This window comes from Schistocerca piceifrons, chromosome 1 (genome assembly GCF_021461385.2).
Source record: "Schistocerca piceifrons isolate TAMUIC-IGC-003096 chromosome 1, iqSchPice1.1, whole genome shotgun sequence".
NCBI lineage: Eukaryota > Metazoa > Arthropoda > Insecta > Orthoptera > Acrididae > Schistocerca > Schistocerca piceifrons.
Genome location: NC_060138.1, coordinates 1108191532 through 1108211950, shown reverse-complemented (window position 1 = coordinate 1108211950; position 20419 = coordinate 1108191532). Strand labels below are relative to the sequence as shown.

Genomic DNA, 20419 nt, shown 5'->3' with positions numbered 1-20419 from the left:
CACAATGTCTTAGTGCAGTAACATCTTCATGGGTTTTGTGCAGTGTATGATCAAAGTGTCAGTGCAAAGTTTTTGGGAACTCTGTCCTCTCTTTCATAGCAATACATGTATTAGGACAATCAGCTGTTAATCTATAGTGGAGCAGACATTGTGAGATTTGAATACTTGCTACCAATATAAGGAGATGGACTGTGATAAACTGGCGCTTCGTCAGAAGATCAAAAGAGAGAATAGCCTCTCTGCAACATTGTGCTCACACTGATATCTTATTGGTAAGAAACATGTGAAAATATTAATGAGAACTTTTATTTTTATTTTAATATTCTCCCTCCCTCTTTCCTCTCTCCCAACTCCCTTTCCCTCCTTCCTCATTCTCTCCCACCTCCCCATCCCTGCCCCTTTCCTCCCACTCTTTCCCCCTCCCTCCTCCTGCCTCCCTACCCCTGCCACCCAACTCCCCCTCACTCTCACACACACTCAGTTCCACCTCTCTCCTGCCGCATCCATCTCTTCTGTGGTCTCTCTCTCTCTCTCTCTCTCTCTCTCTCTCTCTCTCTCTCTCTCTCTCTCTCTCTCCATTCAAATGCCTGCATAGCTGAAACTATGTTATTATTTCCAGATAATCAAGTTATTGGTTGATGCTGGAGCAAATGTGAATTTGAAAGATGCCCATGGTTGTTCACCACTTCAAAAAGCAGTTGATAATAGAAACTTTGAGGTATTATTTCTCATACTGTATCCTACAAATAATGTCAAATTGTGCTACACATAACTTTACAGCCTTATTTTTTCTAATAATAGATTATTGTACCAAGGTGTATAATTAGCTTTTTATTACACCATTAGGTATGAAAATATTCTGCTATAATACATGCTTTTTGTATTTATGATTATACAGTATTCTTATAGTGTACTTGTAGTACTTGATTTCTGTCATCTCTCTGCTGTAGACCTTGGTTATGATTTCTAACAACCCTACCACAACAAAGGTCAAAATTTTAATAACGATTGTGGTGTTGCTCACGCTGCTAAATACTGCCTTTTTGGGCAACAACAGTCATATTATGTGGCAGGTGTCATTAGAGCACAGTTAATAAAGTCATTTCATGTAAAATCAAAAAACTAGGCACTCATCTTTTTGTGTTTCCCACGCTGGTCTCGTTGTATTATCATGGCTCAATAGTTGAAAATCTAGGTGGTTATGATTCCAAGCTCAGATGCAAAGAGGTCTAAGTTTTATTCTGCTATATTCAAAATGTAGATGCACTTCACAAAACATTCTTCAAGGTTACACTTTTGCAGGACAATGATGGTGTAAAAATAAGCAATCAGCACTCCGAATTTAAGTTACACTTCCTTTTAATTACAATATCACGTAAACACAAAACATCACTTCACAATACAAAACATACTTGAAAACATCTTCCTCACAGTCACTGTTAAAGTTCACGTTTTATAAGCTGACTACGTTATGCGTCTTTCCAACATGACATCCAACTCTTAGACTTTCTCAAGGTCCGACTCTCTAACAAGTCAAAAACTAACTAATAATTGCTTATGCGCCCAAAAATCAGAGTTACAAGTACATCAAAGATCATACTGACAAAAGAAAGAATACACATAAGAATAATATCATTGCAATATAAACCTATCGATGTATCAAAAGTGAAATCAGATCTGAATGTTGTCTCAGAAATATGTTAAATACTTTACAGAAACACAGTAGAATATTACTGGTATCGAGAGGTTCAGATGAGGTACCATAATGGTTACATAATTCAAGTACCATTACAGATTGTTCCCTATGTTTATATATGTGTCTTTGCTCTGTCTTACTTCAGAAATGCTGTGTATGAATAAAACCAGTTCTGGAGTCTTACAGAAATCAGTAGGAGACTGAATTAAAATTTGTCATTCAGTCTTCCATTCATACATTTTCTTCCTAAAGTCTTATATATTAGGAAGGCTTCAGGATTCATTGAATGAACTAAGCTACACCTTAAGAGATAGCTGCTGTTATCATAATCTGTTTACTAAGCTGTACTAAATAATAACTCCACAATAAGATGCTGTGGCCATTCATTCATTCACTTATTCATTGTGTTTCATAGATCCCCTACAAAAGGAGAAACTTCACAGATGTGGAATGAGTAATTATACATTAACATGTGACAAAAGTATCATAAAAATGTAATCTGTATCACATATTATCAGTTATCTACAACTGTAGTAATTAGATAATTGTTAATATGGAATACAGCTTATCTACCACTATACTGATTGCCTCCACCATGAACCATAGACCTTGCTTTCAGTGGGGTGGCTTGTGTGACTCAGCAATACAGATTCCTGTACTGTTGGTGCAAATACAATGAAGGGGTATTTGTTGAGAGGCCAGACAAACATGCAGTTCATGAAGAGGGGCAACAGCCTTTACAGCAGCTGCAGGGGCAACAGCCTGGATGACTGACTGAACTGACCTTGTAACATCAACCAAAATGGCCTTACTGTGCTGGTACTGTGAACGGCTGAAAGCAAGGGGAAACTACAGCCATAAATTTTCCTAAGGGCATGCAGCTGTACGTATGGTTAGGGCATACAGCTGTACTGTAAGGTTAAATGATAATGGCATTCTCTTGGGTAAAATATTCCAGAGCTAAAATAGTCCCCCGTTTGCATCCCCGGGTGGATGTTGCCATCAGGAGAAACAAAACTGGATTTCTATGGAGTGGAGCATGGAATGTTAGATCCCTTAATCATACAGGTAGGTTAGAAAATTTCAAAAGGCAAATGGATAAGTTACAGTTAGATACAGTAGGAATTATTGAAGTTCAGTGGCAGGTGGAACAGGGCTTCTGGTCATGTGAATCAGGTGAATGCAGTTATGAGAACAGGATAGGTAATCGGAATATAGAAAACTTAACTGCCATATATGTCGTAGCTCATATATATTTACACTTGACAGTGCATCCACACAGAATGAGGTATAACAAAGAACTGACTAAAGTAAAGTTAAATGGAGGCTCAACAGAGCACTTAGAGTTCACAGGTTCACAGAAATTATATTTCATGGTTGATATGAACTATTGATGCCACACAGCCTCCCCCCCCCCCCCCCCCTCCCCCCTTCCAGTCCCCGCAGTACAGAGTACTACAGATGTCGAAAGGTGAGGGGATGCGGGCATCAATGTCATTGAAAATTGTGTGCACAGGTACGTCCATCTCGAACGAGGTGGGTTGTGCAGGCGGAGCGGTGAGAGGCAGGTCCACTTTGTAGTCAGTCAGCCACCATGACCAGATGAGACGGCGGCCGGCCCGGGAGTAAGTTGGTGGGCAGTCGACAACGTGGTGGAGCCATGTGTGGCCCTTAAGTAGATCAAGCTGTCTGTAGAAATGAAAGCACATAGAGATGCTCAGTCACATTCACGCGGGAGTGTGAGGTTGTGTGCAATTTTGACGTGTAAGGGACCGTCCGATGGCAGGACTTCCGTATCTGTCAAAAGAGTGAGCACTTGGTCATTGAACGTCACTATAGAAACATCATTCACTTGGTGCGGTGGCGAACGGTCTTCAGTGGAAGAGGTGTGCAGTGAGGCTGATGGGAGCACATCTTCATTATCGATCAAGGATGGATCCTCTGCAGAGTCCAACTGTGGCGGTGTGAGACTATCAGGATCAATGAAAGCCAGTTTCAAACCATGCAGAGAAACTGTCTATGTGCAGTCTTTAATCGTGATATCAAAAGTCATGTCCCCCCAATTCAGCACCTTGCAGAGGCGAAGATAAGGAGGTTGAAGAGGCTGCCTAACCACATCATCATGCAGCATGATGTGGGAGCAGTCGGAGAGTGCGGTGGAAACGTAAGTCTCGGGCGGTGAGTGACTGATGGGCGGACGCAAATGCCTTTGTTGAAAATGTGTGCGCATTTTTAGGTAAAACCTCAAAAATTTCATTTGATTCATTTAAAGATTATTTATTAACTGACTGCTAGTTGATTTAGAACTGTGTCATGGGTCAGATCCATAAATAACTCTGGTATTGGACACAGGCAGATCTGTTGAAAATACACGTCTTGAGTTTTCCACCAGATCATGTAGTGCAACTTCCACAATATTTCATCAGTGCAACTGTTTGACATCCTCAGATGGTGGTAGATTCTGTTGTCTCTGCTGCAAGATGTGACTGATGATAATCACATTTTGGCATCAAACTTTATTAAGCCAGGAGCAGGCAATACGCGTTTATGGGAAATATGGTGAGGGGTGAAGATCCTCATTAACATGGGGAAGAATAAGTTGCCCCAGTAGGACCAGATTCTTGCCGAAAACAAATTCGGATATAGTCCCCTGTAGGTCAGGTTTATAGGTCGAGCGTAGACCAAGTAGCACCCACGGGAGAGCTTCTGACTAGAGACGGCCATGGCATTGAAGGGCCATCTTGAGGGTGTGGTGCCATCTCTCCACCAACCCATTGCTTTGTGGGTGTATTTTTTTAATACTCTAGATATTGCAGAGGATGGTGAAAAGGGAGGATTCGAACTGTCGACCCTGATTGGTAGTGATAGTGGTCGAGCACCTGAAACGAGTAATCCACGAGCCAATGAAACCCTTGGCTACCGTCTTGGAAATAATATTAGGGAGAGCGGCAGCCTTGATCCAGTGAGACAAATGGTCTATAGTTGATAAGATATATCTATGGCCCTCTGAAGGAAGAAGAGGCCCATTCAGATCAATATGTACGTGACGGAATTGTCCTGCAGGAATGTCGAACTTGCCCATAGGTGGGGAGGTGTGGCAGCTGATCTTGTTGTGCTGGCAAGCTGCGCAGCTGCATGCCCAGGTTTGTCAGTCCCATTTGACATTTTTCCAAACAAAATGTTCTGACACAAGATGTGTGGTGGCTTGAATGCCCGGGTGGGCTAGGTTATGCAGGGTGTCGAAAACCTGTTGGCACAGCCTGGGTGGGAGCAAAGGGCGTAGTGTGCCGGCCAAAGAATCACACTACACCTCATCGGAAACACCAGGAAATTTAGTGTTTGTGGAAAAAAAAGTGGTGTTTGTGGGACTCATAGGAGAGCCTGAGAATCTTCATGAGAAGCTCGGAGGAGGGCCAGATAGGAAAGACCAATGATGCGGGAATCAGCACTGATCCGTGAGAAGAAATCTGCAGTGATGTTATCTGCACCCTTGATGTAATGGACGTCCATTGTGAATTGAGAAACCACATCAAAGTGGCGGTAATGTCAAGGGGTGGGTCCTCAGGTGGGTTGCAGAATGCTTCTGCCAGTGGCTTGTGATTGGTGAGGACAAAAACCAACGTCCCTCGATGTCAGGGCGGAAATGTTTGATTGCCTTGTAAACAGCAAGGAGGTCTCTGTTGAATGCAGAATATTGTCTATTAGTCGTAAATAGTTTCTTGGAGAAGAAATGAAGGGGAGAAACCATGTCGCCCTTTCGTTGTTACAACTCTGCCCCCACCGTGATGTCGCTGGCATCCGTAGTGATCCGTGTGATAATAGCCATCTTAGGAAAGAAAGGCAGGTTTGATTTTATAATCTGTTATCTTAACATTGAAGGAGTAAGGGATAAATAATTTATTGTCAATGACTTTGGATTCAAAAATAAGTTTGATATCTTTTGTTTAAGTGAACACTGGGCTAGTGAGAGTGAACTTACATTTATTAAATTTGACAATTATAATCTAGCCAGTAGCTAGTGAAGAAAATTGCATTTAAGAGGTGGTGTGGCAATCTATATTAACAAGTCACTTAGTGGCACAGTCAATAGATTGGATCTAGATTTTCTGTGTGATGAACAAAACTCTGAAGCTGCTAGTATAGTAATAGACTGTTTTAAGTTAGTTGTAATTTCCCTGTACAGGTCACCTAAGGGTATAACCAATGTATTTTTAGAAACACTGGACCTGCTGTTACATGTACTTACAGATACTAGATGGATACATTATGATATTGTGACAGGTGGAGATGTGAATGCTGATTTCGATGTTACAACACAAAAACGTACTGTCATTGAACTCCAAAACCTACTAAGACAGTGCAACTTACATTCAGTCAATAACAAGCCTACAAGAGAACATGCATGTCTTGACAATATTTTTGTAACTTTTAAAACAACAGAAGAATCATGTTGTGTGACAGTACTTCCATATTCTAATCATGATTCAGCATCTTTAAATTATACAAGTAGGTTCCCTCTTGATAAGAGTAACGCAAATAAGCCTGTCCCAGAAGTTGTGGTCACTAGACCAGTCACAGATGTGAAAATTGATGGGTTTCGTATGTCCCTTTCTAACAGAGATCAGTTTGGCCTGTGTTATGATGACGCACATTATACTCTAAGCAATTATCTACCAGCAAAGGTACTATTTGATAGGTTTCTTAAAGCATTTTTGGGACACTTTAATGACTGCATTCCAATAAAGAAATGCAAAGTAACTAACAGAGTCCTAAAACCAAAAGTTCCAAATAGACAAAATACATGGTATACAAAACAGCTGTCTACTATGAAAAATCAAGTTATGTTGTTGTACAATATTTATACAAATCTGAAAACCAACGATGCTAAATTAGCCTATGTTAGATCTAGGAATGAATACAAAAAACCAATTGCGTAAGCCAAACAAGCACACAATCTCAGAAGAATTGAGAAATCCACCAATAAGTGCAAAGCAGCATGGACACTAATAAATAGTGTCGCCAAAGATAAAAGAAGTGACAAAATTAGTATCTCTCCCCAGGAATTTAATGACTTTTTTATTAAATCAGTTGAGGAAGTAGGAAGTGCTATAATTAAACTTGAAATCAACTCATCACAGTTACTGTCAAAATATGTTGCTAGGTCATCAACAAACACACGTACTTTCAATTTCTCTGAGGTCTCACCTGCTTTTGTGTTAAGAATAGTGAAGCAGTGTAGATATATATATGACCTGTCTTTTAACATGCTGAAGAAAGTAATAGACTGTATAGTTTACCCCCTAACATATTGTATATACAAGTGTATACTGGAGGGTTTTTTCCCTGATGAGCTTAAACTGTCTAGGGTAGTTCCAGTACATAAAAAAGGAGATAAAAATTCTGTCTCAAGTTACAGGCCAATGTCCATAGTTCCAGTTTTTTCAAAAGTTCTAGAATCCATAATTTACCAACAATTATCTGTTTACTTTGATAACATAGGATTAATAAGTGGATTACAGTACAGCTTTAGGAAAAACCTGTCAACCATTGATGCCATAGACAATGTTGTAAAATACATCCATCAAGTACTTGAAGATAAATGTTTTGCTCAAGTGACTTTTTGTGACCTAAGCAAAGCCTTTGCTGTGTAGACCATACACTACTACTCAAAAAAATGGACTTTTATGGTGTTAAAGGTAACAACCTTAAGCTATTAAGATCATATTTACAAAACCACAAGCAAGCCGTCAGTGTTGGGAAAGAAATGTCCAGTATAGAACAAGTTAAGGTAGGTGTTCTGCAGGGATCTGTGCTGGGCCCTATCCTATTCCTAATAATGATAAATTACCTGCCATCATTTATTAAATCCAGAACAGTACTCTATGCTGATGATACAACATTTCTGAACAGCAGTAATGATCTTAATAGCCTTAAAACATGTGTTACAGAGACAATTTAGCAAGCTTCAGTCTGGTTTAAGGCAAATGGGTTCTTGCTTAATGAACGCAAAACCCAGCATATGGTATTTAGTTTAAAAGACAAGTTTCCATCAGATGATCCTAGTTGTGTTAAATTTTTGGGGGTATATTTGGATGATAAACTCTCTTGGAATCCACATATTAAGTATATTAGTGGTAAATTGTCTAGGGTAATATATTTGTTAAGGCGATTAATGCACTGTGTACCTAAAAATTATGTTAGAGTGTCTTACTACTCATTTTTCCAAAGCATCATATCCTATGGTATTATTTTATGGGGAAACTCCACTTGTGTGCATGATATACTATTGCTGCAAAAGAAAGCTATTAGGATAATGACAGGCTCACCATACAAGGCCCATTGTAAACCTTTGTTTACTCAACAAAAAATCATGACAGTAATAAACCTATATATTTATTATGTTTTAATCTACACAAAAAAGAACTTACCTAAAGTAAAACGCAGGACAGATATACATTGTTACAACACTGGGACAAACAGCTGTATCTATACGCCCTACCACATACTGTCAAAATCAGTTAACAGTTATGAACGTATGGGCCACAAATTATTTAACAAACTTCCACAAACTATACAAAATTTACCAGAGCAACAATACAAAAAAACACTTTATGACTGGTTAGTTTTAAACCAATTCTACAATATAAAGGATTTCATGACCTGTGATATTAAACTGTAACATTAATAACAATTCTGTTCTTTTATAGCATGTACTGTATCGTATTATGTGTATGATTTTGTCTATTGCTGTAATGGCTTGTTGTTGTTGTGGTCTTCAGTCCTGAGATTGGTTTGATGCAGCTCTCCATCCTGTGCAAGCTTCTTCATCTCCCAGTACCTACTGCAGCCTACATCCTTCTGAATCTGCTTTGTGTATTCATCTCTTGGTCTCCCTCTACAATTTTTACCCTCCACACTGCCCTCCAATACCAAATTGGTGATCCCTTGATGCCTCAGAACATGCCCTACTAACCAATCCCTTCTTCAAGTCAAGTTGTGCCACAATCTCCTCTTCTCCCCAATTCTATTCAATACCTCCTCATCATTCTTCTGTAGCACCACATTTCGAAAGCTTCTATTCTCTTCTTGTCTAAACTATTTATCGTCCATTTTCACTTCCATACATGGCCACACTCCATACAAATACTTTCACAAACGACTTCCTGACACTTAAATCTATACTCGATGTTAACAAATTTCTCTTCTTCAGAAACGCTTTCCTTGCCATTGCCAGTCTACATTTTATATCCTCTCTACTTTGACCATCATCAGTTATTTTGCTCCCCAAATAGCAAAACTCCTTTACAACTTTGAGTGTCTCATTTCCTAATCCAATTTCCTCAGCATCACCCGACTAAATTCGACTACATTACATTATCCTCGTTTTGCTTTTGTTGATGTTCATCTTAAACCCTCCTTTCAAGACACTGTTCATTCCGTTCAACTGCTCTTCCAAGTCCTTTGCTGTCTCTGACAGAATTACAATGTCATCGGCAAAACCTCGAAGTTTTTATTTCTTCTCCATGGATTTTAATACCTACTCCGAACTTTTCTTTTGTTTCCTTTACTGCTTGCTCAATATACAGATTGAATAGCATCGGGGAGAGGCTACAACCCTGTCTCACTCCTTTCCCAACCACTGCTTCCCTTTCATGTTCCTCGACTCTTATAACTGCCATCTGCTTTCTGTACAAATTGTAAATAGCCTTTTGCTCCCTGTATTTTATCCCTGCCACCTCCAGTATTTGAAAGAGAGTATTCCATTCAACATTGTCAAAAGATTTCTCTAAGTCTACAAATGCTAGAAATGTAGGTTTGCCTTTCCTTAATCTTTCTTCTAAGATAAGTCGTAGGGTCAATATTGCCTCACGTGTTCCAACATTTCTACGGAATCCAAACTGATCTTCCCCGAGGTCAGCTTCTATCAGTTTTTTCATTCATCTGTAAAGAATTCGCATTAGTATTTTGCAGCTGTGACTTATTGAACTGATAGTCTGGTAATTTTCACATCTGTCAATACCTGCTTTCTTTGGGATTGGAATTACTATATTCTTCTTGAAGTCTGAGGGAATTTCGCCTGTCTCATACATCTTGCTCACCAGATGGTAGAGTTTTGTTAGGCCTGGCTCCCCCAAGGCTGTCAGTAGTTCTAATGGAATGTTGTCTACTCCCAGGGCCTTGTTTTGACTTAGGTCTTTCAGTGGTCTGTCAAACTCTTCACGCAGTATCATATCTCCCATTTCACCTTCGTCTACCTCCTCTTCCATTTCCATAATATTGTCCTCAAGAACATCGCCCCTGTATAGACCTTCTATATACTCCTTCCACCTTTCTGCTTTCCCTTCTATGCTTAGAACTGGGTTTCCATCTGAGCACTTGATCTTCACGCAAGTGGTTGCACTTCCTGTCGATCTCATTTTTGAGATGTTTGTATTCCTTTTTGCCTGCTTCACTTACTGCATTTTTGTATTTTCTCCTTTCATCAATTAAATTCAGTATCTCTTCTGTTACCCAAGGATTTCTACTAGCCCTCGTCTTTTTACCTACTTGATCCTCTGCTGCCTTCACTATTTCATTCCTCAAAGCTACCCATTCTTCTTCTACTGTATTTCTTTCCCCCATTCCTGTCAGTTGTTCCCTTATGTTCTCCCTGAAACTCTGTACAACCTCTGGTTCTTTCAGTTCATCCAGGTCCCATCTCCTTTAATTCCCACCTCTTTGCAGTTTCTTCAGTTTTAATCTACAGTTCATAACCAATAGATTGTGGTCAGAGTCCATATATGCCCCTGGAAATACTCTTACAATTTAAAATTTGGTTCCTAAATCTCTGTCTTACCATTACATAATCTATATGAAACCTTTTAGTATCTCCAGGGTTCTTCCATGTATACAACCTTCTTTCACAGCTTAAAGACAATAAAATTATTATTATTATCATTATCATAATAGGCAGAGAGCATATCTTACATTTCCTAAAATGCCAAAAATTGTCACCTAGGAATTAACTTGACATAAAACACCCAGTATAAATTAGAAATTATGAGAATTGTGCTTCCTGAGAAGTTATCTTGAATGCTCGGAATTAATGCTGACGTCTTTATAAATAAATATAGTACTAGTTTTCTTTCAACAATTAAAGAAAAACTGGGACAGTTGCTCTTGTTGCTTTTCACCAACCATACAGACTTTCTTGTTTCTCATCATCCCTGTAGATTAGGAGCTTGAGACCATAGTAAACTCCAGTGCACGCAATGGCCCCTGTGACAAGGAGCAGAAGTACATGAAGTGGACAAGTGTGAACACCACTGAAGCACAGACAGAATATCTGCAGAGTACTCCTTAAGTAATAACCAGTAAATGTAAGCAGACACAAGTCTGTTCATCAGAAGTGGCTGTTATACAGGTGAGGCCTTATGCCTTTATCCATGATTCAGCACATCAGACATTGCAGGAGCATTGCAAGCCAATGGTAAAGATCACTGAATAGGCTACATGGATTCATTACTGAATATTGCAATTCATATTGCTATGAATAAATCTAACGAGGTTTATCACCATCAAACAGCTTTCTCAAACTCTCTAGTGACAAGAGAGCACCACAGCACATCTGCTCCCAAAGACCTATTCCAAAAAACTTCTTGACCCTCTACTTAAGACTGCTCTCTTCAAAAATACCCACTCCCCAGAGTGCAGCTGTCTGCTCCTATTTGTCTGTGTTACTCCATCTCTTCCAGTGGCTTCTTATGCCATGATTGCAAAATCACATACTTATGTGTACATTTAATACTAAAGATCATATGATTCGAATGAAGTATCTCAGTGCACTGAATATTTTGGTGCCGCACACTGTGTGCCTTTGGGTGAGAAATAAACAGAAATTTAATAAAAGTTAATGTAAGTAATCACATTTCATTTAAAATCTAAAGTATATTGCTTGAGATTATTGTATGGTTACTGTCAACTATCTAGTGAAATATTACAATTTGTATTTAATGTCACAAGGTCATCATTTGTGATTGATTTCAGAGCTTTGAACTACAGCCTGAATTAATTGTGAAAATGTTGCTTACACTAATTATTGATGTATCTCATTGCTAATCATTTCAGCAATACTCTGGACTATCCCTCCAAAAAGTTCTAAGACTGATTTTATTTCTGGTATATAAGTGGCAAGTAACTACAGTGGCTATTTGAACTAACAACTGTAAACAATAAATGTGCATTTGACCAGGCAGTTGTGAGCAGGCAGTGTTAAGTAGTAGATGTGCAGCTGTAGAGTGTGAACAGTGTTGTGTACAAATTGCAATGGAGCAACATCTCTAAATCAAGTTTTCAATGAATGGTTTGGAGAAGAGAAAATGTCTACAAAGTTGTGCCACGTACATTGACTCCCAAACAAAAGCAACAATATGTGGATACCTGTCACAACTTGATTGAAATGCAAAACATGAACAGACCTTTTCCAGAAAAAAATTATCACAGGTGATGAGACTTGGTGTTGCCAATATGAACCTGCCACAAAATGACAAAGTGCAGAAATTCATGAGTGGTCAACTCTCAGACAAGATAACTGACATTCAAGCTAATGTGACTTGCTAATCAGACATCATCCAAAAGAAGGGTTTTTCTGACAATTTTACATGTCTGTATGAATGTCCTGTACATTGTACTCAAATGGGAGGAGATTATAGATTGCACATTTTAACTTGACACCTCTCAGTGGAAGTTAGCTGAGTTAGTGCCACTTCAGAATGTTTACTCTCTTTGCCAGCATTAACTGTCTAAAAGTATAGGGTGCCATACCAATAAGTAGCCATTGGGAATCTAGTGTCGAGTCGTGTGGCATTGTGCATAGTGATTGTTAATATTATTTACATCAACAAGAAAAGAAGCTGTAGCTGGTCCTTTTAGCAGCTCATCATCCACTTTTGTTTCACTTATACACTGTATTAATCAATTACATGTTTGTTTCTGTCATAAGCTATGAACTGGCTACTCTAGAAGAAGGAGGTGTGGCTTGTCACAGCAGCCAGTGTGCTATGGGCTGAGTGCAAGCTTTTGTTCCTTGCATCCTCTACTGAGGGTTCGAGTTAAAGAGTGCAGCCAGTATGTAGAACATAAGAAGCAATAAAACCATTACCTTAACTTTTCTCTATTTTTTATTACTCCAGTTTCTAAACTTTTTGGCCTGATGGGATATGTTAAGTCATTTTATCTTAATGTTGTGTAACTGCTTTTATTTGTAATAGTCTAGCAAGCATGTGTGTGCAGTATGATAGTGTGATGTCATATATTCTGAGATTGAGTGGTGTCAGGATATCTTGCATCTATGCAGTATGTGTTTACATGTCTAACATTGTCTAATAAATGCTGTCCAATGACATTTCAACCATGTTGTTGTAGCTGGTGTTCACTCACAGTCAGCGGAATTAAGTCCAATTCATGCACCACTCTTCAATGAAAAGTGACCCAGCAATCATGGTGTGCTTGGTACAATGTAGTCTTGTATGCAACTTGTGGATAACATTTTTGGTTATCATGTGGTTAACATTTTTGGTTATCATCTGATTTACTGCAGATGTCCTTATCATGTTTCATTACACAATATACGTACAAATGTTAAAAATAACACAAATTTCGATTACATTGGTTGCAGAGTTCAGAGTATTAGGTTACAGATAACATCTTGGTCTTGTTGCACTCATCCCAATGATATGGTGAAATCAGTGTGCTAGTTTTATTTGTATTTTAAGCAGTGCATCCCATAATTCATATCTTTTGCATATAGGTGTAATTTTGTAACTCTTGACCAACACCATTTGCTGTGGAATTGGTTCATATTAGTGTCCATTCCTGGGAGTATCTAATCTGTTAACCATTGCTCTCCAATTCCAAATGCACCTTCCCAATCCAACAGCTATTGTCCTAGATAGGACGTATCCCATTCATGCTGACTGGCAATTGCTTACCAGGAAAAGCTATCAGAGTCTTGTCAGCACTGACACTTCATTGTAATGTCATAATACAAGTCACACATTTCTTCCGTGGCAATTTTATAATGATGTCTTGACACCTGGTCTCCAGTTTAACAAGGTGCACACCCATTCACATACACCAGCACACCATACTTTGTTGCAATCATCAGCATTATTCAAATTTCCTGATCTGGCAACCAGTATCGTATGTACTCATTTGAGTAGTAAAATGTCACTGAAGTTTATACCCTTACAGTATATATATCTTTGATTTTTTTTCATGTCCCTCAGGTTCTCCTTCATGATGACAATATGTGAGTGAATGGATGTGATTCTATTATTTACTTGTATCTCTTCATATTTTAGGCCTTGGAAGTGCTACTGGATGCTGGTGCTGATCCAAATATTGTAGATGAATGTGGAGTATCACTGCTCAACATTGTGTCAAGTAGACCTGTGAATACCAAGGTACTGTAATTACATAACAGAAAAAAATGTTTGTTAATTGTTTAATTATATCGGATATGTGATATGGAATTTATTAAATCCCTACATATGACACACATTTCAAGAACACTAAAATAAAATCATTACTTTGAAGTGTTAGCAATACAGACACAAATTTTAAAAAATGCCATAAATGCTGGCTCGCATTGCATAACTAGGAATTCCACTACCTGGCACAGAGAGGAAACTCTGTGTCAATTGAACTATTCTCCTGTTAATCAGGAGGTCGTACATATCTCTCAGGGAAAGAAAGCATATAAAAATATGATGTAACAAGATGAAGCATGAATTACTGTCCACAACTAACTTTTCTATTGAATGTTTATAAGGTTGTTGAATCAGAGGTAATATAATTACATGAAAGTACAAGTATTAACTATTCATTTCATTTCATTATGCACATGAAATGTAAACACAACACAAACCCACATGCAGTTATAAAGAATATATAACACACATTCAAATAACTAATAAAATAGAATTAGAATAAAACACTAGTAACAGCACACATTTAAAAAAATGGTCTAAATGCTGGCATTCATAACTAGAAATTCCTCTACATAGGAAAGAGAGAAAATGCTCAGTGGAAGTAGCACTAGCCTTCTATTAAGTGGGAAAGTTATGTCATACAAATATTTGATGAAAGGACTCAAACAATGGAAAATCCAAGATGGAACGTTAACAGTACTATGAAAAGGAAAGTTGCTACTCATCGTATAGTGGAGATGCTGAGTCGCAGATAGGCACAACAAAAAGACTGTCACAAATAAGCTTTCGGCCAACAAAGCCTTTGTCGAAAATAGACAACACGCACACACACACACACACACACACACACACACACTGCCAGAGACTGCAGTCACATATGTGTGTGTGTGTGTGTGTGTGTGTGTGTGTGTGTGTGTGTGTGTGTCTGTCAGTCATCTATTTTTGGCAAAGTCCTTGTTGGCCAAAACATTATTTGTGACAGTCTTTTTGTTGTGCCTATCTGCAACTCAGCATTTCCGCTATTTGGTGAAAGGAACTATTACAAAATGTGATGAGAGAAATCTAACATAAAATGGCAGTAGTAACAAATTTACACACTCTAAGACAAAAAAGAAAAACATTATGGCACACCGTGAAGGAATTATCTGAATGGAACAGAAATCAATAGATGTGATATATACACACACCAATGAGTACAATTTCAGAAAAAAAATTGGATGATTTATTCAAGTGAATGAGCTTCAAAAATTAAGGAATTTAATAATGTGTTGGTCCACCTCTGACCCTTATGCAAGCAATTATTTAGCTTGACATTGATTGATGAAGGTGTGGGATGTTCTCCTGAGAGATACTGTGCCAAATTCTGTCCAAATGATGTGTTACATTGCCCTACCATGGCCAGTAAGGTCCCCAGATCTCTCCCCAATTGAGAGAGGGCCCTCCATCTAGCTCAGGATTTTGCCAATGTAACATGCCAGTTGGACAGGATTTGGCACAGTATCCCCCAGGAGGACAGCCAACAACTCTATCAATCAATGTGAAATGAAATGACTGCTTGTGTAAGTGGCAGAGGTGGACCAATGTGTTATTAATTTGCTCAATTTGTGAAGCTCTTGCTCTTCAATAAATAAAACAGTTCTTCTGAAACTGTGATCATTTATTTGTCTGTATACGAGGGGGGACCCAAAAGAAACTGGACTCCGAGGGCGCTGCCACTCGTAGACGTAGTGCAGGGTTCTCACACTAGATGGTGTTAGTTGAGACCTTCATGAGACAGCTGTGCAGACAGCGTCAGTGTAGAGCTGAATGTGCAAGTGTGGTATTGTGTTTCTCGGACTGTTGGCGGATTACCTCTGCGAAGTCGTTATGCCAACTTTAAAAGAACAAAGAGTGTGTGTGAAATTTTGTTTCCTGCTTAAAAAAACTGCAATGGAGACACACCAAACGCTTCAGGAAGCTTTCCAGGAGGACACTATGAGCCGCACACAGGTTTCCGAGTGGTTTGGGTGCTTTAAACGTGGTGAGACGTGTGTTGAAGACCAAGCTCGTTCTGGACGCCCTTCAACATTGCTAAATGAGGAGAACATTGAAAAGGTCCGCCAAAAGATCAACAAGGATCGTAGCCAAACTATCGACCAAATTTCAGCTGAGACAGGAATCAGTTGGAGCTCATGCCAGCAGATTTTGAGTGAAGATTTGCACCCAAGACGTGTTGCTGCTAAATTTGTTCCACACCTTCTCATACAGGAGCAAAAAACCATCCGCATGAATGTGTGTCAGGAATTGAAAACAGAGATTGCATGTGATCCAAACTTCTTGAACAAAGTAATTACAGGGGATGAGAGTTGGTGTTACAGGTATGACCCAGAAACCAAGCAAGCATCAAGCCAGTGGAGGACTCCCAACTCTCCCACACCAAAAAAAAGCGAGGCAAGTGAGGTCAAATGTGAAGACAATGATCACTATCTTTTTTGATGGTCGTGAAATTGTGCATCAGGAATTTGTACCCCTAGCCAGACTGTTAACAAGCACTTTTACGTGGATGTTTTAAGGCGTCTGCGAGAGGATGTGAGGAGGAAATGCCCGGAACTTTGGCAATCAGGTGACTGGTTCCTGCATCACAACGCTCCAGCACACATGGCCTTACGAGTGACCCACTGTTTGACATCTCAGAGGTGGTCTGTCATTCCCCATGCTCTGTATTCGTCAGACCTAGCCCCGTGCAACTTTTTCCTATTTCCACGGATGAAAAAAATGCTAAAAGTGGAGTGTTATGACGATGTGGAGGTGGTAAAAACAGCTTCGCAAAGGGCACTGGACAGTATCAAACTTGAAGGGTTCCAAACATGCTTCCAATGGTGGGAAAAGAGACTTGACAAGTGCATTTCATGTAATTGAGAGTATTTTGAAGGTGACTGAAGTAATTTTGTAAAAAGGTTCATCAATAAATTTTTTATGACAACAATCGGGTTTCTTTTGGGTCCCCCCTCGTATGTACATTACATCTACCAATTTCCATCCAATTTGAATAATTCCTTCGTGGTGCATCTTTTTTTTTTCTTTTTTCTTCTTCTTCTACTTCTTCTTCTTTTCTCTTTTTCAGTGTTTCTTGCTGTCATTTGATTGTTGGTTTTTCCAGACTCTAGACTAAACAGTTGTGTTTCTCCTGAGTAACATAACTATGTGTCTTCCCTTTAACCACTTATTATTCTTACAGCATCAAAATTTTTTCTGTTTTTGAGCAGGCAAAGGTAACATTGTGTACAAATCTAACAGTAGTCTTTGGTTTATAACTGTGTACAATGATACATGGAACTTAGCCATTGTACCCGCTTTTACTTAATTGATGTCTTGATACTGAGACACTTCTGTTTGAAGATATTTGCCTAGCTATATAATTTCTTTGCTTTTCTATATCATACAATTCCTGTATGTTCTCTACCAGTGTTAAATGTTTTTTACCAGTGTTAAATGTTTTGTAGCTCTTGCTTCAGTACGGCTACAACTACAAGCAATAAAGCTTGTTCGAGAATTTTCTTGCTTGTATAGCTTTTCACTTTTTAGATTTACTAGCTTTGTTTTCATAACTTTCCTTTTTACTGTGCACATTTTCAGATACATTTTTTACACCAATATACCTAATGTATAACTGATGTTTTTGTGGATGTGTTCTGCTACCTTGTAAATGAGCCTGTAGACAGTAAAAATGAGCCTCATCCTATAACATCAGATGTTTGTTATTCAGAATATTGCACTGGCTTCTTCTTGGCCTAAGTTTGCATTATTTTTCTTTAAATTAGCGTTGGTGCATATTGGTGCATAGTGTAACATTTCTTAATTCATCAAAATCAATATTTTAAATTTCTTTACAATACAGCATTCAAATCTCTGTGCACTGTGTGGCCAATGTTTTTGTAAAAGTATTATGAAAAGGTAATCTGCTACTGACCATATGGCATGGATGATAAGTCGCAGATAGACACACCAAAAAGACTATCACAAATGAAGTTTCCAGCCTGTATGGCCTTTGTCGAAAATAGACAACACCTACACATGCATGCATGCATATACACACACACACACACACACACACACACACACACACACACACACATGCACACAAACACAAACACACAGTCATGCACCCAAATGCAACTAACACACACACACACACACACACACACACACACACACACACACACACAAACACAAACACACACTCACGCACCCAAATGCAACTCACACACACACACACACACACACACACACACACACACACATGCACCAAAATGCAACACACACACACACACACACACACACACACACACACACACACACACACATGACTGCTGTCTCAGTGAACTGTAGCCACAATGTTGTGCGGCTGCAGTTCCCTGAGACAATGCAATGTGACTACACTGCAGTGTGGCTACAGTTCCCTGAGACAGAAGGGTGTGTGTGTGTCTGTTGTCTATTTCTGATGAAGGCTTTATGGGCCGAAAGCTTTATTTGTGACAGTCTTTTTGTTTTGCCTATCTGCGACTCAGCATCTCCACTATATGGCGAGTAGAAACTTTCCTTTTCATAATATTGTTACATTCCATCCTGGACTTTCCAATGTTTTTTAATCTATCTAGAAGTATGTGTAAAGCTGTCCATGATTTCCTCCCAAACCACTTGATCAATTTCAACCAAATTTGGCACACAAACAGCAAACACCACAAGAAAACCACTGTGCAGTTTATAACCTACTAGTATCAATAGCAGCAGAGATATTGGCAACAATGTACTGTTTTGCTCCTGCTTTGTGAACAGGTAGGAGGGGTTGCTCAGGGATAGGGGAACTAGACATAGAGAGTTGTGCAGGAGTACGTAGACAATGGAGGAGCGGATGGACAGAAAAGCATGGGTGTAAGAGATGGGCACACATGTGGTAAGGATAGGGAGAGAGGGACAAGAATATGATGGACAGATAAGGATATTGATGACAGGATGAATGGGATGGATTGGGAGAATGATGGCAGGAGGAGAGGTGGAGACAGAGAGGAGGTGATGGACAAAGGGAGGGGGAGGTAGGTATGGACAGAGTGATGGAGGAGATGGGCAGAGAGAGAGGGAGGAGGGAGTGGACTGATAGAGGTAGGAGGGTGAGGTGGACAGAGAGACAAAGGAGGTGGACAAAGAGAGGGCATAGGAAGAGACTGGCAGAGGGAGAGAGAGGGGAGGGATGAGATGGACAAAGTGAGGAGCAGGATGAGGTGGATAGAGAGAGGGGTAGGAAAAAATAGAGCGGTGAGAGGAGGATATGCACAGTATGCCCCAGTGTTTGTTTCCCTTTTAGTAATGCAATAGGAATGAATGTTACAGCTTAGTGACAACACAATGGATAAATGCACAGCATGTGCTCAGTTTTTTCTACCTCTTTGTAATTATAATAAACAAAAGTTTTACATTTCTTACATTCTATTACCAGTATGTAAGTGTATGCATATCATGCTCAGATTCTTCGAATATAATTTTTTCCACATTTGCTTTCACCAAGGTACAATGAATTTTATCACTTATACTGACAATGTGTCTAAATAAATAGTTCGCCAGTGTCAATTGTAGGTGGTATAATACTTTTCGCTCTGCATCCAACATACATTGAGTGCAAAAACTTGTTGTTCATCCAGTCACAATAACTATTTAACAGTGACATTTCTAACATTCACCATTAATCAAATACTTGTAATTTTATAAATCCTTTCTTTACATTTCTTGGTTGTAAAAAGGGCACAATCACTTGCTGACAAGATATCTTCTGACAGCGAGATATCTGAGATAGGAAGAATATGAAACTTTATAATTTCATAACATTTTCTTTCAATATACAATCATTATCAGCTTTTCCATATAAAAGAGAAACAAGTGGTGGAAAATTGCTTAATTAACCAATAGGTATGTGAACATAACATTGGTACCATGCTAGTACCCACTCCAGCCACAAAGCAGAGATATAATACACTCTAATTGCATTTGGAAGGATGACAGTTCAAACCTGTGTCCAGCCTTCCTGATTTAGGTTTTCCATGATTTCCCTGAATCACTTCATGCAAATGCTGGTATGGTTCCTTTGTAATCCAATGGGGCTAATGACCTCACTGTTTGGTCCCCTCCCCAAAATCAACCAACCAACCCATTAGAGATATTTCATTCCCTCATGAGTGAGAACCCTCCATACATTTTCAGACCTATGTCATGCAATATCTAT

The 20419-nt window shown here is 39.1% G+C and overlaps 1 protein-coding gene across 1 annotated transcript in view; it reads left to right on the top strand.

Moving 5' to 3' along the window:
- Positions 1-20419, top strand: part of LOC124776613 (serine/threonine-protein phosphatase 6 regulatory ankyrin repeat subunit B-like) — a 379233-nt gene that overhangs the window by 250829 nt on the left and 107985 nt on the right. Inside the window, exons 14-15 of the mRNA XM_047251691.1 lie at positions 620-718; positions 14038-14139. Coding sequence (XP_047107647.1) covers positions 620-718; positions 14038-14139 — 201 coding nt within the window. The remainder of the gene's footprint in view (positions 1-619; positions 719-14037; positions 14140-20419) is intronic.